The sequence below is a fragment of the Mus caroli genome, chromosome 16 (assembly GCF_900094665.2).
Source record: "Mus caroli chromosome 16, CAROLI_EIJ_v1.1, whole genome shotgun sequence".
Lineage (NCBI taxonomy): Eukaryota > Metazoa > Chordata > Mammalia > Rodentia > Muridae > Mus > Mus caroli.
This window is the reverse complement of record NC_034585.1, coordinates 79,477,969-79,500,981: the sequence shown is the minus strand read 5'-3', so window position 1 is coordinate 79,500,981 and position 23,013 is coordinate 79,477,969. Positions and strand designations below refer to the sequence as shown.

Sequence of the window (23,013 nt, the reverse complement as noted above, 5' to 3'; positions counted from 1 at the left end):
AAAAAAAAAAAAAAAGTTAAATATAATAGCTTAATAGTTATTATTTTTAAGAGTTTCTGTCTGTGGGTGTTTGCATGTGCATATAGGTATCTGTAGAGGCCAGGAAGAAGCTATATAAATCCCTTGGACTTACCAAACTTGGATCCTTTGCAAAAGCAGTAAGTGCTTTTAACCACCGAGCCATCTCTCGGTGTTCACCCTTACTGGCTTACCTGCTATTATTCTTAACCCCTAGTTCTGGGATGAGAATATGCGACTTTCATACCCACCACTCACAATCCAGTAGAATCAGTTCTCCCCAACTACATTTTTATTTCGTGTGTGTGTGTGTGTGTGTGAGAGAGAGAGAGAGACAGAGACAGAGAGAGAGAGAGAGACAGAGAGAGACAGAGAAACAGAGACAGAGAGATACTTTGGGGAATCACTACTTTGATAGCTTTTTAAGTCATGAAAGGAAATGCAGAGAAATCATATGTACATTCATTAGAAGTAGATCCCAGGACTCTGAATTTTTTTCCAGAAGAAAACAAAAACCAAAAAATTTTCAACATAAGAATTTATTGTATAATAATTTTTCTCATTTACTATTTTTACATTTTATGCACAAATATTTATCTGAGTAAAAATAGAAAATAACTGTTTTATGTAAAATTACAAAAAAACAAAGAAATACATAATTGTTATTATGATAGTATAAGTGTCTTTATTTAAAGAGTAAAAATGTATGCAAAAATTCTCCTCCCTTCTACAAAAGACTCAAGAGTATTTTTTCTTGGGAGTAAGTGAAATATTGAATATCAACATTTTTTTTTAATAGCCTTTAGATCTGAAGACATTAAGTCAGTCACAGGTTTGTTTTGCAATTATAAATTTTAAAACATTTTTGTGCTATTTCAAGGATACACTAGTTCTTTATAAAAGGCAGTAGCATAAATGGCAAATGCAGAAAATGACAGAACTTGCCAAAAATACTTGGAGGTACACTCTTTAAAAGAAATAACCATACTTCAGCATCACTGTTTATCTGGGGAGAAAAACTGAATAATTTTTCCTACTTTATTTACATGGATCAACACTAAAACGAATGCAGTTGGCTAACTCATCATGAGGAGCTCAGCCACAGCCAGCACTTCTGCCTAACTGGCTGCACCTTCCAATGCCAGCACCAATGCTCAGACCTCAGGCTAGCTCAGACCTCAGGCTAGCACAGGTATAAAATGACCTCAATGCAAACATCACATGGAAAACTCGCTTTCTAACAACTGGAACATTTCATTATTCTTGAACTTATAAGGTACAAAAGGTGGTCAGGCCATTTTCTCTTCTTTTTAACCTTATCTTAGGTTCTATGAAAAACGCACGACAAAACTGAGCAAGGATTACCATGAATCAACATTCTTTTATAACATGAGTTATTTTAATAGATGATAGCAAACTGGGGCCTCAATAAGAACAACACATCTTTGAGCTCTCAGTGGAGCCAGAGTGAGAGAGCTTAGGTCAGGAGAGCCTTCTCCTTCCTGTGTGGGGAGCAGAGCATAGCATGGAGGATGCAGGAGGCGTAGAGAACCACCACCTAAGGTCTGAGAACTGTGCTCAAATCACAACTAACCCACCAGCTTCCAAAGGAAGCAAAGCTACAGAACACCTTTATTGTGTTTTGTTTTGTTTTGTTAAGGATTTGGAAATGTTTAATTGTAGGGACCTAGAACAAATATAAATGTTCCTTTGCTTAAAAACACATTTCTCCGAATGATACACAAAGTCTGTCCTCTTGGCTAAAGCTTTAACATAATGTCTCCAACACACTGTAAGTCTGACTTCTCAAGCTCTGATGTACTGCGGCAATGCCCTGTTCTGAAGCAGTGACTTACGGCCCCCAGGCCTATTTGTTGTCTGAAGTCAGGGCCTAGAGATTATTCTTATACTCTACTCTCTCAATTCATGGTGACCAAACTGTACTAATAATTTGCCTGCCTACTGTTGTTTATAAAAACAAAGAGCAAATATAAAAAAATAGGATTTTACGCTTTTTAACTATTTACTGTATAATCTTACAGGACTTAATATAAAGAAACTAGCAACCCTTGTTGAAGTCTGACAGCCCAGCACTGGAAGTCATGATGTCGGAGGTAAGCAACCCTCTGTCTTCTCCCTAACACTCAGTCCTGGCTGCACCACCAGGCTGCATTGCATGCGCTTTCTCTCCTCAAACTCTTTCTAAAGCCAATTTGGGGAATGAACTGAAAGAAAACCAAATGAGAGAGGTGTATATAAAGTAGCCTTTATCCTGTCCTGAGGAACTCCTTTCTGTTATGAAAACTATATGCTAACCTCTCATAGCATGATAATACTTTAAAATAAACGCAGAAAAATTTTTTTTAGCCATTTCTTCTTAGTGTTAGCAAGCAGTAAGGCATTTCATATAAGACTTATTTAAAAATTTTAGAAATATTAATCTCCCCTTGAATATCTGTCTTCATATATGTAGAAATGGTTAGCTAGTCATGTGTACAGTATTTTTTGAGTCATATATGCAATATTCAAAAGAAAAAAAATGAAACAAGTGGGAAACTTTATTTAAAGAAGATCGCCTACAGAGCCCAGTCGAACCCTTTCATAACTACTCACAAGGAACTTACTTCAAACGTTAAACACGTCGCCTGATCTAAAGTCTTCATTATCAGAAACACAGAAGGGAATATATAAACGGTGTTGCATAATAATCTGGCACTACAGATTAATTTTTAAAAAAGAGGAAGTAAAAGCTAAACCATTTTTTTCTTTCTGAGGTATACTTTTTAAAATCTGAGAGAAAGAATGATATCATTTTGGAATTTTTACAATAGCTGGTTTATTAGAATTAAATGCCTCTCTCAAAATAATTTAAGTCCTTGGCTTGACATAATGAATAATCTATACAGAAAACCATTAATAGTGGTTTGAGTTAAGCCAGCTTTAGACCTGGGCCTCATCCAACACTTTCTTTTGCCAGTTAACTGCCTTTTTTCTTGTAAATATATAAATTAATAACCTGATAGTTTAGTAATTACCAATGTAATTGTATTTGATAGGACTGTTTAGCTCTGCTTGATTAGATGAAACAGGCACACATGCTTTAGCTGAGAATTTCCTTTTTCAGGCTCTGTGTAAAGCAGCGGAGAGGAAACAGCTTCACGCCCCCAGTGGCTACACCAGGCTGTTTCCTGGAAATGCTTCCCTCCTTTCATCTTCAGACGCTACTGGCTATTTTTTGGTAGGGCTAGACATTAATACTGACCAGTTTAGCTTTCCTGACTGTTAGCAAACTACCCCCGATGAACCTGCTCTCACATCGCAGGCATCGTGGTGATCCTTTAACATATTCTAAAATATATGCTCAACGTAAAAAGATCCAAATTCACAAGAGTATGAAATATTTATAAAAAAATCATGCATCAGATTGTACACTCTAGAAATACAATTCAAATTCAGTAATAAAGGTTAGAGCAAAGCTTGCTCTAAATATTTAAGAAAAGCCTTGAGACTCCCCAGGAGGTCCCAGGTCTCAAATCTCTTTGTCTGCCTGTAGAGAGGTGGCTGCCAGGGCTACTGCCGTGACTGGCTGGGCAATCCCATGCAGCTGCATCCGTGCCAGTTTCTTCTGTTCACACTCTATGACCAGGCGGTTCAGTTCTGCTGCACTGTATCCAATAAGAGTCTTCAAGTCACAAACAAATTTGTACACAAATCTCTTGCCTTGAACTTTACAAATCATGTCCCCATCATAATAATACCTTTAAAAAGAGAAACCACATCAGGACCTCGTAAAAGATGAAGAGTTTGTACTCCCTACTTTTTAGACTTTTCTGCAAACAGAAACCTAGCAGAGTTCTGTATCCACTACAGCAGTTAACATTGACGTCACAGAGTACTTCACATTACAAACCAAACTCTAGAACATTACTTACCAAAACTTCAGACCTCGTTACTCCCAAACCTTATATATGAAATTTTCACAATACATTTTTAACAACTCTGATAACATTGCTTTAGAAACCAACAGAGAACATACTAAAGAGAAGACAAACAAAAGCACCTTGGAAAGTCAGAGACACACCGCAAGGCCTCGTGACCACTGGACCATCCATCCTAGTTCCTTTAATCCTTTATTCCTCATCTAGAAAATGAGGTTAAAACAGTACTTACCCTCATAGAATTGTTGAATAGAGGGATAATCTTTATAAAGTGCTTAGCTTACAATGACTGCCACAGTTAACTCTCTATAAAATATAAGCTATGTTAACAAGAATCCAGATAACAAAAAGCTACAGGTGGTTGGTTGTGAAGTCCACTTTTGTTTTATATAAAATCTAATATGATATATTTAATACAATAAAGAAATACCTTCATCTTCCATGTATTATATAAAGGCTTGCCACATTTTGGAGAAATTCTCCAAACCATGAGGGATCCCAAAAGAATAACTCTAAGGTCAGAAGAAACAGGCTCCAGGAAAAGAGGCAAAGGGCATCATGAAGACATTGCCATTGCAGAGCGGACTCGGAGTCTACTCAGAGGGCTACTTGACTACACTCTCTATGGAGGCAGAAGCCGCGGAGTTTATAGCTACCTTTGTACATCAGACTTCACATCAACAGAAAATTTGAATTGACTAACCACTAAACTACTTGTCATGCAGTTTAAAAATACAAGTTTATGATAAAATAGACACTTGGGAAAAGGAAAAAAGAGTGGTTTCATATTTCTAGAATGTAATTAGGACTGGTGTAATCGTCATTTCTCGGTAAAAGAAAAAAGCGCGCGCGCACGCACGCACGCACGCACGCACGCACACACACACACACACACACACACACACACACACACACTCCCTTCACCATGTCTAATACTTCCTTTCTTCGGTCTGGAGCACACATCACATGATACCATACAGAAGCAGGAGCCGCATCTGTTCTCCCCCTATGGTGTTACATGATGTCCTCACTTACCTTTGTGAAACTAGTTTTTAAAACCTCTTACATTTTGAGCTCTACCATATAGATAGAAGAAACACAAACGTTAACATTAGAAATGCCAATTCACCATTTAGTTCTCACTCAGGTCTAAGAACAGACTGCCAATAACTGAGCACTAAGTCCTTTACCAAGCATCCTTAGTCTAAAAGTATAAACACAAGCTTGCTTCAAGGCAGGAACTCCACTGCTTTTCTCTGTATTTTTTCCTTAAAGGAACATACATAGATGCTGTAGTTTGCTTTTCCTATTTTATCACACTATCCTAAGTGACCACATTCACATGTTCTATTCTACAGTTACCTACCATACAGTCCTTTGAACCCAGCCCCTCCTATCCTGAGTGAACACACTCATAGGCTATAGCTATGTTCTACAGTGACCACACAGTCCACTGGACGCAGACCTCTTCTGGACTCAGTACTGTCATCTGAGGCAGCAGTTCCTCTTTGATACTTGAGTACATCACAACTGCTTCACTTGTTTGTTTGCTGATGGATACAGGGATGGTTTCTGATTTAGGATGCTCTGTATGGACATTCAGACGTGTCTGCTTGTGGTCTACTAAGAAAAGTTGCTTGGTAACTTAGCAGGGCACAAATTGCAGTCCACCCTGGACAGAATCCTGCATGGCACACCCCTGGCCACAGTGCAAAAGCACTCCCATAGCCTCACCAACACTCGGGAGTAGAGGTCTTTCCACTTAAGATTATCCAAAGTGAACTAGGGGAAATCTTTGGATATTCAGATTTAGGCAGACGTAGAATGATAAAACTGTAAATGTAATTGCCAAAACAGGAATTCGTGAATTTAATATATATTCAATATGTAAATAGCATCTTTGTAATGCAAACTAAAAAAATATTTAAGATTAATAAGAAGATTGGTTTTGAACAAAAATGATATACTTTTAAATCACTTTAAACAAACAATCTTATAACAACCTTTTTATAAAGGTCTATGCACCTCAAAATTGTAAGAAAAACTCTTTTTTTTTTTTTGGTTTTTCGAGACAGGGTTTCTCTGTATAGCCCTGGCTGTCCTGGAACTCACTTTGTAGACCAGGCTGGCCTCGAACTCAGAAATCCGCCTGCCTCTGCCTCCCAAGTGCTGGGATTAAAGGCGTGCGCCACCACGCCCGGCTGTAAGAAAAACTCTTAAGTAATTTTTAATATAATGCATAAAACATTTAGCTTAAAAAAACTTTTTAAAAGGGGCTGGAGAGATGGCACAGAGGTTAGTATAACTGGCTGCTTGCTCTTCCAGAGGTCCTGAGTTCAATTCCCAGCAACCACATGGTGGCTCACAACCATCTCTAATGGGAAGCACTCTTCTGGGTTTGTGTCTGAACACAGCTACAGTGTACTCACATAAATAAGAATAAATAAATCTTTAAAATAAATCTTGTACATTCATGCTCTCTGTATTTCCTCTGGGTGTGTGTGTGTGTGTGTGTGTGTGTGAACCCGAAGCTGGCTAATCTCCTACCATGTGGGTTCAGAGAAGAGAATTCCGCTGGGCAGCAGGCTCTGGGGTGAAAACCTTTATTCACTGAGCCATCTCAGCAACCAACACTGACACGCGTGCACACGCTCACACATGCATGCAGGGATGCACACAATCTAAGATAAAGTAGTTTACTTTCATTCACTACCAGGTTTATATCAAGAATAAGAAGCTACATTTTTAGAGAAGTCTGATATTAGAAAACAAAAAACAAATTCTTACCGTAATGCACGGCTAAGTTTCTCATAGTTCATGGTAGGCTTGTTCTTACGTTGTCCCCATTTCTGCGCAACCAACTCAGGCTGATTTAGCTTAAATTCACCTTCATCACCAACCCAAGAAATACAGTCTCGAGCATCCTTGTNAGTAAGAAGTTCTAGCAAAAACTGCCATAGTTGGATCTGACCATTGTTTCCTAGATCCGTAAGCAGAATAAGCATAGGTCATGTTAGAAGCTAACACAGGTAAAGGCAGTGCACAAGCCCTCTGGTCCAACCTCAACCAAAGCAAAAAACAAACTTCTCAGTTTATAAATATTAGCTTAACACTGCCAGAGAATCAGTCCAACTTAGAATATATCTAAATCGACAAGTTTACTAACACCAGTTCATGCAAAAGTACCTGTTCTGTTCCCCGGTGAACTTCTGTCTTCTCCTGAAATCCTTGGGGACCGTTGCACTTTAGCTGCCTTTGCACTGCTGTTTATAACTTTAATCGTAGTCGGTGTAGCGGGAGGCACTGAGGCTGGAATAATCTGCACAGCTAAAAGAAAAGGAAAAAAGAAAAATATATTTTTCTTCTAATACAGAAAGTAAAAATAAATGCAATCAATAAAACTGACGTTCCTGTGATTATGTTAAGACTTCAATTTGTTGAAGCTTAGCTTACAGACAGCTAGTTTTCCTATTCCAAAGTAGCAACTTAAAATGGCAAATATTCATTATCAGAAAGCTACAATACACTTGTTTATAAAAAATGGTTTAAACAGTATGAAAATTTAAACTATTGAGAACTCACACTTGTCTTTAAGACTATAAGAAGTTTACAAGGCCGGTGAGAAAGGCTGGGGCTCATTGGAAATGGAAGGGTAGAATAGAAATTGTTAATACCATCTTAAATCTGGTGAAATTTGCAGCACATGCTACTCAGCAGTCAAAATGAATGAAACAGAGTTGCAAGTATCATCAAAGCTAAGTCTATCGAGTGATCAATAACTCAGCTGATCAAAGATTCATATAACAAGCTTCAAGCACGTACACAACCATGGCTCTGTAGCACTTAAGGTGGTACAGTTTGTAGAAATCAAATCCTGAAAGAAGAGTTGAGGGTAATCAGTTCTCAGTTTAGCGAGAGAGGAACAGGGCAAGCAAAGCCTACACTTGGTTCAGCTGCTTCCGCCCTCTGTAGTCAGAAAATTATGTTGAAAGCTTTAACTTGAAGTTATCTAATAAGAAACATTTCTTATTCTACAGGAATGAATACTCACGCTGGTCAATTGTAACTATCTCATTCATCTGTTGCTCTTGGCTTGCCAAAACATCTGAAGAACACAAAAAATTCATTTTCATTTGAAACTGAAAATACATTCCCAACACAGTAAAAATGAATTTAGCAAAGACAGCCTTTAAAAAAAGCTCCATGGTTAAAAACAAAACCAGTAAAATAAATAAATAAATAAGATATATATTCAACAACTGAAACTTAGTACGCTAATACTCCTAAAGTTAAAATCTCAGCTGTCCTAAGTGCTACAGGTTGATTAGTCATCTTTAAAATACTGCTCTCAATGGAGGACTTTTGTTCCAGCCATATACTTGTTCATTCTGTTAGCTCTGTTCCTTAGGGAACCCTGACTAACAGACCTGAAAAGAATCTTCTACAAAAGCCTTCAGTAAGTATCTATTTGGTCTTCCCAGACCAAATGCCATTGTTAACTCCTTCACATATTAAATATCCCAGTTTCCAGCACTTCAGACAACTAGTCTATATTGAAACTGAACCTGTCGGTCATCACCCTCGGACTGGGTGGGTCATAAGACTGGGACTCCAAGAAGACTCTAAGGGAGTCCTGCCTGGGTTCAGTTTTGAGATGCAAGAGCTGAGGAGAGTGGGAGACTAAGTAAGATGAAGTCTGAAACCTACCAGACAGAAATTTCTTTGGGTCTCTTAAGTTTGAGGGCTTAATTATTTGAGACTAGCCTCAGAGAGATTACGGGTTTAGAGCTTAGCAATCACTACCACTTAGGCAAAATGTCAAACCCTGGGTATTAATTCTTGACATCTGAATGAGATCTCACACACCTCACAAGACCATTATGAATCTGAATGAAAAATGTTTTTAAGAAGCACACTACAAAGTTAACTTTTCAGTAAACTGAGGCTTTTTATGTTTTATTTAGACCTCTAGTTCTGAACATTCTACTCAGAACTGTTCTCTTAAAAGCTCTGGGAGTTTTTTGTTTTGTTTTTCAAGATAGGGCTTCTCTGTGTAGCCCAGGCTGTCTGGAACTTGCTTTATAGACCAGACTGGCTCAAAGTCATAAGAGATCCACCTGCTTCCACCTTCCAAGCGCTGGGATTAAGAGTGGGCATCATCACCACCTGGCTAAAAGCTTCGTTTTGTTTTTTTTTCTCAGTAATTCTTAAAGTCTCATTGATGAAAAGTGCTATTAAAACTGAAAGTATGGGGCTGGAGAGATGGCTCAGCGGTTAAGAGCACTGACTGCTCTTCCAGAAGTCCTGAGTTCAATTCCCAGCAACCACATGGTGGCTCACAACCATCTGTAATGAGGTCTGACTCCTCCTTCTGGTGTGTCTGAAGGGAGCAATGGTGATGTACTCATACGCATAAAATAAATAAATAAAATCTTTAAAAAACAAAAAACTAAAAGCATTCTGCCACTACATGAATATAAGCAGCTTAAAGGTGACAAATTAGAAAGGAACCATTCACTAGACAGCCCAGACCCTGGCTACCTATAAACTCAGCTCCAAACCCTTGATTCTCAGAGACGTGAGTTTGGTGTGGTTCTCGGGACTCTCAAGGCAGAAAGCAGAACACAGGAAGTAATAAGTAATCTAAGAAAATATAGGAATCCTGAATACCAAACTTCCTCTACAGTGCCCCAAACCTTGGCCATGCATGAGAGAAGAAAGATAATGCCTAAAAGCAAGGTCCTGAGGAACATGGAGCCCTAGGGGTATGAAGCACAACCAGTCCTTTTCCCTGAAGACTTTGTTCTTTGCTGACAGACAGATGTTCACATCAACAGCATGCTGAAGAATTTGTATGCCTGGAACACTTCTTATCTATCTTCCCCAAATATAATAAAAGCTGACAGAAATTTTAACTTAGGCTCTGCATGCAGGGGCCAAGTGATAATCAATCAAGGTACAAAAAGAATTCTCACTGTCCAGACAGGTTCACCAGAGATTACTAAGGCCGACAAAGCGGCAGACAGGCTTCTCCGTAACAGTCCTGTCCTCGGAAACAGCACTGTTCAGAGCTATGCCACAGACGTTCTGCTCTCAGAACCCTGTTCTGAGAAGACTTGGGAACAATAGGAACTCTTTTAGAAAACACCTTGCAGATCACGTCCACTCTATAAATGCAGAACTGGACCTTAGATTCTAAAACCAAACCACTTCCTTACTGGAGCAGAGCAGGGACTCATGCTGGGCAGGCAAGCAATTCTATGAGCTATTAATAGAGGCTGGAAAACTCTAGAGGAAAGCTTCTCTGAGGAAACCCAGTCTACTGCACAGAAGAGAAAGAGGAGAGCAAGACTCTTGTTTCCTGACTAGGAAAAGAAACTTCGTAGTAACTCACAGTTTGAGAAACACCAGGTGAATTAGAAAGCGACAGGTACAACTAAGAGTTGATCTAGGAAAGACTGGGAAAACCATGGCGTTAGAGACTATTCTAACTATTGCTGTAGTTCCAAGAACGACTCAGTTGAGACTCTGACACTCAATTTACTCACATTTAACAACTGAAGCTGGTAATAACCCCACACAGCCAATGAATATAGTCAGTCTCTTAGTGACACTTCAAAAAACACCAGTGAGCGTCCACTCAAGAGGAAAGCAGTAATAAAGCTCATCTCGTCCTCAACAGCAGAGACGAAGCTTGGGTAACAATGCTATCTATCCAATTACTGTTTAAGATCTTCTTTCCTCATCAGGTGTATAGCAGAACAAAGGACAAGCTGTGACATTTCCATACGTAAGTCTTAGCAAAAGGAATAGACTCTAGTCCACTTATAAACAGGAAATGATGGAGGTCTGGCTAGCATTGATTGTAACATATAAAACAGTATGAAAGGATGGACTGCTGTTAAGATGGCTTAGCAGACACCTTAAAACATGTTAAAATATAGAGTGGACTCAGCTTATGTACTTATTTGAACTTTTTGGTCAGCCAGGTAGTTTCTAAGTTTTCCTCAGAGAAGCTTTGCTCTGGAGTTCTACAGAACTCCGTAACTCTCTTAAAAATCTTATTTATTGCCGGGTGTGGTGGTGCACGCCTTTAATCCCAGCACTTGGGAGGCAGAGGCAGGCGGATTTCTGAGTTCGAGGCCAGCCTGGTCTACAAAGTGAGTTCCAGGACAGCCAGGGCTACACAGAGAAACCCTGTCTTGGAAAAAAAACAAAAAACAAAAACAACCCCCCCCCCAAAAAAAAACTTATTTATTCAACTAGGAAAAACATATAAAAATGCCTAATCCCACAAATAAAGAGACTAGGAGGGAAATCTCCTGCAATTCAAGGATCTTAAAGTTTCTAGAAATGCAGGGGAGGATTAGGGAAAGACAAGGCAATGATCAGAATGTATAAGAAGGGCTAAAGGTGGAGGCCCATGTGAGATTTTCACAACTTCAGTTCTAGCCAAGCGCACAAGAGGATCCTAAGCTGAGGCTAGCCATGGCACATAGCAAGACCTGTCTCAAAAAGACATACAAACAAGAGAGACCGTGGAATGCGGTGTAAGCCTAGGTTAGAATCTTAGATTGGATACTCCCTATGTCTAACCATCTGTAGGGATCTTACAGCCTCAGTCTCACATAAAAACTACAAAAAAGGGGGGGGGGGGGGAGTAAGAGTCTAGGGCATTGCTATAGGTGCTGAGATAATACATAAGAACTCCTCATACCGCCTATGACAACATTAATTACTATAGCTTAAGTGTCTGCTTATTAACAATTAATAAAATAAAACAAAGTTACAAAAATAAAATTAAGCTTTAGTTACAATGCAAATAGATAATAACTCTAATTTTATACATTTTCGAAGAAGCTCCAGATGACTCCAAAGAATTTCTCCCCGAGGGACCCGCTGAAAAAAATCTTCTTGGTTGAGACTACATAATTCTCTTCCCGAAATGTTGAGTGTGGTGAGGTCTATATCAGTCATGCTGAACTCCTTCATAACCCAAACCACCCAATGCAGGACTTGGTCTGTGGACCAGTGTATAGGATCTAGAAAGAAAAATATGACCTTTAGCCTGGTTCCATCTTAGATACATTTACAGTTAATTTCTCAGTACACACATATATACACATATACAACCCATACAGGCGACTTCCCAATTGAAGCAAACTGATTTGTGAAGAGCTTTCATGCTGATGCTGCCTTCTCTCCTCTATTCTTTCTCCATTTCTCAATCTCAAGTCTCCAAGTATGAACCAAGGAGTCACTTGGTTCTACATCACTTAGTCTGGAATTTTGTCATGAAAAACAAACTATAAAATTGTTCTCTGGTGCATCAAATGACAGCTAAAGTATATTACCTTGGAGATAATGGAGGACACTGCCCAAGCTCAAAATATTATTTTGTAGCACTGTACAGTTGGTGCCTTGAAAAATATTACATGGTATACTAGAGAGCCATCCTCACTTTTCACATTGTGTACAATGCATTCTTTCCCGATCCCTTCCACTAACAAGCTGGTCACTGTGTACTCACCCTTGGTGGCACTCACGATATGGCATGCTAGCTTCCTGTTCACTCAACGGTCCCCCTAGTGGCATCAAGTACATAACTCTAAGGACTGTGTACTAAACCTGACTTCAGTCAACCACGGTGACTTGAATAGGCATTTGTTGAATGTATATAAAACATACTCAAATTATTTCATTTTTGTCTGTTATTTTTACAAGCTAACCAAATTTGCAAGCAGAAAATTAAAGACTGCCAGCATATTTAAAGATTGTATAACTATATTCCTGGCATCTAATTGAAGATATTACCTGTGGGCACTTAATGCTTGGTTAATTCTGGCACTGGTACTCTTGCTTTAAGATGATGGTTTTCTTAAATAGTATTGACCAGATACCCAATAAATGAGTGTTATTTTGTAAGAAAATGTGTGTAAAAGTAACAATTAGTCAAGGAATAATTTATAACAAAAAAATAGACAAAAGAAAAATATATAGGCTTAAAAGCCACAGAGAAGAGAAGGGAGGATGTCTAGAAGATGACAATATAGCTTATTTTCTCTGAATGTACATAGAAAATTAGAAAAAGTAACTGAGAGTAAAAACAGAAGCCCATAGATGCTTACAAAACCCAAACAGACACCCAGGGTCTACCACAGATTCCTTATTACACTCGGGTGAAGACAAAGCAGTTTTTATAAGAGTCTGGGTGTGGCCATACTCTTGTAACCCCAATTGAAGTGGCTTGAGGGCAGCTTGGCCAACAGTCAACTCTCATCTCAGAAAGGAAAAAAAAATCTACAGGAGTTCTAGGTTTCCAAACCTATGCAGAAGCACAATGGCCTCAGGAAGCCCGACGAGAGCCAAGAAGTCGTCCCTACAGCACAAGCCAAGATGAAACACAGCGAAAGAACAGTTTTTCTAGTGCAGCAGCGGCTGAATGCAGGGTCCAAAGGAAGGAATGCAAACGGCAGGAGAGAAAGGGAGAGAGATGGAACGGTGGATAATGAAGATGTGGTAATATATGAGAATGAATAAGGCAGCAGACAAGAGTCGAGAAAGCCAGCCACTCAGCACAGGAGTGCTACCTGACAACAACGGAGGTGGCTCTGGGCTAGCCAAGCTACCATGAACCACACCTCCCTTTAAAATATCTAAGAAAGCAAACTCATTTTACATTTAAAAAACTTATAAGAAGCCCCCAAGACACATAGAGGACTTCTGGGTCTGTGTTCATTCAGAGACGATGCACCTAACTGTCAAGAGACTGGAGGCCCTAGGGAGTTTAGAGGTCAGGTGGGGTGGAGGGTAGGGGCATCCTCATGGAGACAGGGTGGGGGAGGAGGAGGTGTGGGATATGGAGAAGTCGGAGGGTGGGTAATAGAATATGAAATGTAAAAAAATAAATTAAATAACCAGTGGAAAAAAGACAGCATTTTCAAAAACAAAAAAACAAAACTTGTAAGAAACTTTTAGTATCAAGTAAGGTGGGAAAATATCAGTCTGATTTGTTTTCCTTAAATACTACCAGGACAACTAGTTTAGTATATTGAATTGGCTATGTGTATTTTGTCTCTTTTCTCAAAGTAATAATGAAATACCAGAAAATCAGTATTGTTTTGTTTGCGTTTTTTAAGATGTGCAAACACAGAAATTCAGATATAAAATCAGAGATGAAGGGGAGATTTCAGCTAGTTCTTAAAATCAACAAGCTGGGCAACAACCAATTTATTCGGTAAAGAGAAATTATGACCAAAAGTGTCTGTACAAGAGGATCCCAATATAAAACGAGAACTCCTCTCTCCAAAATTTATATTATATTGCTCAGGATGTGCTGACTCTAGACACAAGTCAGCAGGGGTACTCACTTAGTATATGGCGAGATTATTCGTTTAAGGATACACGTTACAATGGATAAATAGTAATGCATGAAATTCAATGAAGGAAAATATTCTTTCTCACTATAACCAAACTAAGAGAAAGACCAGGCACAAAGAGAAGATGAAAGAGTCACAATGCGTTGCCTCTGAATGTTTCCTACAACACTAATGGGACGGTGTCAGGAAATGTAAAAGTGAGCTTTAACGTGCTATGCAGACAGTACCATCAGCAAGCAGAGCAGAGGGAAACAAATACTGTTTGGAAGTGTAAAGTCGAGCGTCTTCTTCAGAACCCTTTCTAGACAATCTGTGAACGGAATGAAAGCATGGTGCCTAGAGAACACTGGCCAAAGCTATAAAAATGGGTAATGGAGGAGCCAGCTGATGTCAGAGACCAGGGCCGAGAGGCCAGCTCTGGACACATGGAGACGGCGTCCAGATATCCGTGAGAAAGAGAAAAGCCAACAGCTGACCACTCGGCGTAGGAGAAAGAAACTCTTCTTACGTAACTCAAACCTATGTAACTAAAACCAGGACAGTGAGAGGAGGCTGAGCAGGAGGCCACTGTGAGGACAAAGGCAAGCTGGGCTATACAGGCTACCCTGGGCTATACAGGCTACCCTGGGCCACATAGGCTACCCTGGGCTACACAGGCTACCCTGGGCTACACAGGCTACCCTGGGCTACACAGGCTACCCTGGGCTAGAATGCCAGACAGCTAATCAAACAACAAAAATGAAGTCAGTACTCGGCTCAGAAACTTAACAGTTGTCTCACTACACTCATGCTTCTACCACAAATGAGCAGTGCTAAAGTGACTAGACGAACTGAAACCAAAGTTACAAATCAGTCTGTGAATTGGAGAGGGAAGCCAGATGCCTGCGATCCAGCACTGGGAAGGCTTAGGCTGGACGACACGTTTCAAGTCCATCCTGGCAACATAGGAAGCCTTCACGTCAAACAACAAAGCAAACCAAGCCATACACATGGCACCACACACAGCAGCACGTCCCCAGCATGAGAGCAAAGCCTTGCTGTTGTCCAGAGAAGTGAGCTAAGTCTCCTTCACTCCAAGGTGAGGTAACAAAGTAATGAGAAAAGGCCATGAAGAAGAACCCAGCTGCAGCTAGAGAGCAGGGCCCACGGCAGAGAGCAGGGATCCACGGCAGCAGGGCCCATTGCAGAGAGCAGGGCCCACGGTAGATAGCAGGGCCCACGGCAGCAGCGCAAGTGCACAGCTGCCTTCTCAGGGGCTTTTCTTTCTTTCTATCAGACTTGTGACAGAAGACTAAACAAAGGAGTGGGCCAATGTGGAGAAGACAGAGAGCTATAGAACTGGATAGCCTTAGATACAATCTCTAATACTTTTTGTATGTGAATATGTTTATATTTTAGACTCTACATGGTCTTAGATGTTGGAATCTGGCAAAAACATGAATTTTTAATTGTACAGCTCATCTCTGAGTAAATTTCTAACTACAATTATTAATTTCATCTTCAGATTAGTTTAATGGCCAATACTAAAAATGCCCACACATAAAACCATATGAGTGAAGAAGTATCTAAGCTGCTATCAAGATAGAAAACTGGTTCATAGTAATATGAACTTTCGGGAATTTCCCAAGGTGGGCCCATATTTCAAAGACTTTAAGTAGCTGTAACTATTTAATTCTCTTTCAGTGTTGCTTGGAATTAATTAATTAGTCAAGGAACTCCATGTAGGTATAGAAAAAGCAGAATATTATCAAAGATGATCGCAAGTGTTTTAAATGTACTTTTAAGTAAGTGCCACTCCTAGTAGGACCTTGAGTCACAGTCTCAAAGCTCTTGCTGCCCATGCTCATTATGAATTACTTCCTGAAGCTCTGCTACTAAAGAAGGCCTGTGGGAATCCAGCAAAGACTCAGAACATTACTCAGAGCTTTCATGGCCCTTTCTTTACTTCTCGGCACTTCTTCTCAGGTGATTCCTAACTTTCTATCTCGAAGGTCAAATAAACTATCCACACTAGCTTCCAGAAGCCTAAAGTAAATTTCTACTTGTTACAATAAGGAACTGCATGTAGCTATCCCTTGGCATTTGTGGGGAATTGGTTCTAGGAGGCCACCACTCCTCAGGACTCCTAAGTCCCTCAAAGGCTAAGTCTCCTTCAAAGTAGTGCAGTATTTGCTTAGAAAAGGATGCTGGTGAATGCATACAACTCAAGCAGTGTCTAAATAAAATAGGTGATGCAGGGCAAATACTTAAGTAGTTATTACTGAGGGACTAATAATACGAGCATCAGCCATCTGATTCATTTATTTCCCTAATGCTTTTCTTCTCTATTGCCTCAAAAAGTTCTAATGAATGTTCTCACTTTGACTACAATTCAGCTTATCTAAGACAACACTATTTTATATCAAAGTTGAACAATAATTCTTTGATGACCAAACTAGATGCTACTCCTATTCCTGACGTCCTCAGAAGCATCTCAAGAGTCTTAACTGCCTATAACTCTCCCTCTATAGCAGTGATATTGTAAAGTTCTTTCCTTCTGTCTTCAGCTGTGCCATTAGTTTGGGGTTTTATTTTGGAGAGTCTCACTATGCAGTCTTGACTGACTGGGAGCTCAAAACGATTTCTCTGCCTCTGCTACTGGGGTGCAGAGATTAAAGATGTGTGCCACTACACCTGGCATCTGGTTTTCCTATTTCCTTTTTCCTTCCCCTGTTCTAGTTAGTCTTGGAACTAGTAATACTGTGTTCTTCTCCATGTTGCTTCTCTCAAAAGACTATGGCTTTTATGGTTTCAAATTACAATTTCAATATGAATGAACTCCATACCGCATCTGTATCTCCAGCCTAAGATTTGTGGTCCTAAAACTGATTGTGACTTTACTTCAAAGTCAAGTGATATCAACACTTTCCCTTAACAAATCTTTCTCATACCAAAAATGCCATCATCCTCAAATACTTTCCAATGTATGCCTATGGTGATGAATCTACTTTAGATGTCAAGGGCTTGCCTTGCAAGCATAAGGCGTTGAGGTTAGGGTTAAGGAAGGCTTGCTCAGTTCTTCTGTATCATTAGCCCAGAATTTACCACAGTGCGTAGCATACAGTACTGTTCCATGACATTAGTAACGATTCTGCAACCAACTAGTTTTAAAACTATTGCCATAGACACTGAAGCTTGACTATCCTCTCTCATGTCCACAATCTGTCGTCTTCATCACTGTTTACCTGTCTTTTCCTGTTAACTACGAAGGAAACCACCACCTATGCTAATGTGGACAATATTGCTATAGTACGAACGACAAAAACATGCTCTTGTCTTCTCTCCACTCAGTCATTTCTTCAGTTACTACTTTCACTAATCAAGAACAATTCTATGGTGTCAGAGAGAACTCTTGATCCCACATAGTGTCCTTGCATCCATCCCAGCCTAAGCTTGATCTGAGTGTCTCCTGTTTGAACAACCTTCATGGAAGCATAGTTCTCAGCATAAACCCGCCCCTTCTTTCTTCAGACCAGGATCCCTACGACATGCCTGTTTGTGTTTTGAGAAAAGGTCTGCTACACAAGCCTAAGCTTGCACTGAGTTTGTGAACTACAGCCTCTGCTCCATTTGGCTTTCCTCAAACTATCCAGCTTGATTTCTTTAAGGCTCAAATGACATGCTTTGCTTGTGTTATTCACTTATACTTATTAACTATTAATTCAAATTTTATGACAATCGTCTCTCTTCAATTATCTTCTTTCTCTTCCACTACACTGTGAGCATGCTAAGGGTAGAATTTCTTATAATAATTCTCTGTGGTCCTAGAAATCAGCAGAGTATTTGTTCATCATGTGTTCTGAGTATGTTACAGTTCAAAACAAATTAAATATATAAAAATCAATATTCTTTCTATAAAGTCTACATTTAAAATGTTCTATCATATCCCAGTGGTGTTTTGTATGACTAACTTAACCTTTCCTGCACCTAAACAACAGCTGTCTCATTACCATAGGGGATGCCAAGGCGCTCCTGCTCTTTTCTGTAGCCTTCTAGTGCAGCAGCCCATCTCGTCACCTGCTCCGAGGTCTCATCTGAAATGGCTGTGATATGCTTGGTGCCATCAAGAGTTATCACCTGGGCTTCTTCAACGAGATGCGCTTCTGCTTCTGCATGGTGGGCATCTGGATCAATGACCACTTCGACTGTTTCCGCAGTCTTAACAATTTCAAGAATGTTCAACTTTGGCTCGATTCCTAACAGCAGATAGAAACAAAAGTATAAACGTAAATAAAACCTGAAGTCACAAAGAAATGAAATTTATTTTTCCAAATGAGATAAAATAGTGACGTTCTTGAAATAGTGAGAACGTGAAAAGATCCTTATTGCCAATAAATACAATTCAACAAAGATAATACTGTGTCAAATCAATTTTCTGGTTTTGGTAATTATAATGTGATTTATAAAAGAATGCTTACGTATTGTTTACCTGCAGTGCTGGGGATCACATACAGGGCCTTACACACATGAAAGAATACTCCAGCACTGAGCTGTATGCTCACCCTAAGGCCCTGGGTTTAAGGAAACATGGGTGCTGATATGTTTAGAGATAGAAGAGAATCGTGTCTGCAATTTATCTTGAAATAGTTGAAAAATAAAAATGTGTATTGAAGGAAAACAGTAAAAGCAAGTATAATGAAATTAAACACCTATGTAAAGAATATGTAAAAATGCTTTAACTTAGTGTTGTGAATTTTAGCAATAACTTTACCTACAATTACCACATGGGAAAAGTGCCACTTATAATAGTGAGATAAAAAAAAGTATTGACATGAATTTAAAAACCCAGAAACCATTGAGCAGCCTCACAGTCTACGGTTTTCTAAACATTCAGATGAGCCGCTCCCCTACCCCCTGCCCATACTCACACAAATAAACTGGACTGCATACAGCCCAGGCTAGCCACAAACCCACTACAGAGCTTAGGATCGTACCACACTTTTATCCCCTGCTTTTGCCTCTCAAGTGTGAAGATTACAAACAACTGTGCTGAGCTCTGTCTGCTTTCTTTTCACTTTATTTGTGTGGGGTTCTGTGTGTGTGCACATGGGTGGATGCATGCACATGAAAATCAGCTTGATATTGGGACATCTTCCTTGTCTTTCTCACCTTGAGTTTTGAGTCAGGCGGTTTCACTGGACCTGAACCTTACCAATTCATCTGACTGGACAGTCAACAAGCCCCGAGGATTTCCTTTCTCTGCTCCCCAACACCGCGCACGGTTCTAGGTAAGCACCATTGTGTCAGCTTTTTACAGGGTGCTGGGCATCTGAGCTCAGGTCTTCAAGCTCACTCATAGACAGTTAACAGACTGAGCCACCTCCTCCTTTGCCTTCCTATCCTACAACTCTGCTGACTTTGTTACGTTCCAATCACTGACCCCAATCCTAAAGACACTCAAGCCCTGTTATTGCAAACTGTGCTTCCTGTAGACAGGAAAGAAAACTCAAGTGAGTGATTTACTACTATAAAGAGTCTGAATGGAGATGTAGCTATGCAAAACTTAAAGCTATTTCATAAATCAGAATTAATTTAGAAATTACACCCTAAGAACAATGGTATATAATTGTAGTAAGATACAGTGTTTATTAAAAATATGATAAACTGTTCAGGGCAGAAATGGTGGTGAAGATGATAAAAATAGCATGAAATTCTTGCAGAATAAAAATATGTGAAAAAAATAGCTCTTTATGGTGATTCTCCTCCTTTACTGCTGCTGTTCAGTGCCCAGCAGTCTGTGCCGTGCATGCAGCGTCCTATACTTCCAGCTTCACCCTGACAGACAGAACTACTAAGCAAAAGCATAAGTAGAAGGTCACACAGGTTATCTGGACACCCATCTTAAATACCTTCAGCAGACAAATTTTAAAAGACCAGCATAACATGAGCAAATTTTTCAATACCAGTCAATGAAAGTAACTTACCTTGGTAAGAAATTACCTGTACACTAAGCTGTACAGTCCCATCTGTTTTCACTCCTTGATCAAATAAGCTTCGGTCTGGATCCAGCTTAACATAGGTAAGTAAAATTATTTTAGCTCAGTCATTAAATAAATTACTGTCTATGGTTTTGTATAAATCATTGTACCATTTCAGGGCATACTAATTAAATCATAAGAATGCATTTAATTATCAAAGTTGTCATACACTTGTATGCTAAAACTAAAAATAGTTTCTCCATTGAGAGCGCAATGGAAGACAGCAAAACCCTAGCAAATCATTTCTTCTCGGTTCCTATACTGAGGACTACAGCCAGGGCCACGCATGTCCCAGGCACACCTTCTATAGCCATTCCCTGCCACTGAAAGACTATTTGAGGTGGCAGCTTTCTATGGGAGCAATGCAATCTCTGCTGGGACCTTAAACAACACAATTAGGCATTTCTTCATTCTATAAATGCATGTAAAATACAAGATCATGCATAATGTTTATAATGATAAGAAAGGATGTTAATTAGTGGCTGACAATTTATCTAAGTTTGCTAACATACCCATGTCATATCTCCCTTGTAACTAATATCACTTATTAAAACTTAAGATTAACTCTAAAGACTGTTCACAAAGGTAATACAACTAAAGGCTGTATGGTCTGACTCCCGGATCTACTGTAGTCAGATCCATAGCCCTGCAACTCTAATCCCCTTCTCGTGAATGCATTTTTCTACCTTGGCTTACTAATGGAACAGAAGTAACTGTGACTTCTGACACCCAATCACTAGCTTGGAATAGGCTTTTACATTTGCAGCCTATGTCTAGATATGTCTGCATATATACTGTTGAACATGCAAGTCTCCTATCACTCTCATTACTAAGCATTTAGCCACAGTATAATCACAATTTCGATTACTTACAATGTCTTATACATAAAATCTACAGTGTTAAGTGGACTTCATATTTAATTTGAGCAGGAACAAAACAAATTATGTAACACCTTGTATTGACTAAATGTGGCAGTTTTTACTAGTTAATGTAAATCTTTTTTTTTTTTTTTTTGGTTTTTCGACACAGGGTTTCTCTGTATAGCCCTGGCTGTCCTGGAACTCACTTTGTAGACCAGGCTAGCCTCCAGAACTCAGAAATCCACCCGCCTCTGCCGCTGCCTCCCAAGTGCTGGGATTAAAGGCGTGTGCCACCACAGCCCGGCTGTAAATCTTTTCCTATCACTTAAAAATTCTCTTTAACCTCAAGATTTTCCCGAGTCTAGAAGCTATAATGTAGTGATACTAGCATAATCCACTAGAAGCTATCTTAAAAAGCTCTCAGTACACTATGACAAGGACAAGGCTTCAGCATATAATTTATTCTTCAAAGAAGTACAACTCAGTGATTGTTGGAGGAGCTTTCAAGCTGGCATTTATCTGACGATACAAAGGTATCCCTAGAAGCGGCAGGCACTGTGATGTCAAATGCATACTTGCACCAACATGAGTAACAAGCTGGCATGCTTTGCTCAGCGGAGCAGAGGTGCCAGAAGGGATATGAAGTGCCCACAGACCTAATGACAGCTCTCAAGTTAACAATGCATACTTCCATGCATTGAGAAACTATGAGAGAAAGTACCTTGTAGGCCTTCTTTCATTATGGCTAAACCAGGTATTCAGAGCAGAATATCACTAAAACAATGGTACATTTTAAAGATTGATACAATTAAGTGGGATTATTTGGAAGTGTTCTGTAAGAACTTAACCCTATATGTTCTGTCTTCTAGATACAGTTCACTTTTAGTGACCACTTTCAATTCTCAATTCATGTAGTAAATATTATGGTTTTAAAAGATCTGTCTTAACTGTCTGGAAAAACATGAATAAGGATCTTTATAAATAGTGCCCACACAGGAGACAGATGAGAATTAAGTAGGAACAATATCTTGATGTTGAACTCTTGGTCATTTTCCACTTCTAATAAGATACTAAGTACCAACTGCTTTGAAAAGACCATGCTATCTTTCACTACAAAGAAGAAAACTTAACATGTTGTTTTAGGTACATACAATCATAGTCCTTAATTTTTTGAGAGCAATAGCCAATCACAATTAACATTTACTAAATATATATACTGAAAGAAAAAGATTCAAATATGGTAAATGGCAACTAATGCATAAATTCCATTACCATATTTTAATTAGAATCTTGTGAAAAGTAACTGAAGAGGATCTGCATTTTTAAAATAACAGGTCAAAGCTTTCTAATATATTGGAAAAATGGTATCAAAAGACAGGCAGGAAGATTACAGACAGTAAAGAATAAAGCAAAGCAAAAATTTCAAACACTGACAAAATACATTCATATTGTTAATGTGAGAAAAGTATATAGACGATAGTATTTGTGAGTTTAAGAAGTTATAGAAAACTACTTAAGCAGTCTTACTACCTAGTAGTAGTATCTCCTGGGGAAATGTAGAACTGGTTCACTGTGAGGATGCTTTAAACGTATCATACTACTATAGTGGGAAATCCTAATGCACTTAATGCCAGCGAACAGTAACTCGGAGTTAAATGTTACGCCCAGTAAACTCTAAAGCAAACACACACAGTTTAGTCAAGGGACCTCACTCACTCTAAAGGTTAGGAAGCTCCCATACAGCAAAGTTCAGTCAGGCAGCACACACTTCTGAGTCTCAAGGGTCAATGTGCTTCCTACC

The 23,013-nt window shown here is 39.3% G+C and overlaps 1 protein-coding gene across 5 annotated transcripts in view; it reads right to left on the bottom strand.

The window, feature by feature from the left end:
* Positions 1 to 2,558: 2,558 nt before the first annotated feature.
* The window catches only part of Gabpa (GA binding protein transcription factor subunit alpha), a 26,982-nt gene continuing 6,527 nt past the window's right edge, over positions 2,559 to 23,013 (bottom strand). For 3 of the 5 annotated variants that reach the window (XM_029470382.1, XM_029470381.1, XM_029470383.1), the window contains exons 4-10: positions 20,299 to 20,383; positions 18,325 to 18,570; positions 11,804 to 11,998; positions 8,008 to 8,061; positions 7,143 to 7,283; positions 6,744 to 6,942; positions 2,559 to 3,776 (exon numbers count right to left, since the gene is read on the bottom strand). In XM_029470382.1, coding sequence (XP_029326242.1) covers positions 3,548 to 3,776; positions 6,744 to 6,942; positions 7,143 to 7,283; positions 8,008 to 8,061; positions 11,804 to 11,998; positions 18,325 to 18,570; positions 20,299 to 20,383 — 1,149 coding nt within the window. In that variant the 3' untranslated portion in view covers positions 2,559 to 3,547. The remainder of the gene's footprint in view (positions 3,777 to 6,743; positions 6,943 to 7,142; positions 7,284 to 8,007; positions 8,062 to 11,803; positions 11,999 to 18,324; positions 18,571 to 20,298; positions 20,384 to 23,013) is intronic. The other 2 variants (XM_021184525.1, XM_021184524.2) reach the window with 1 other exon arrangement.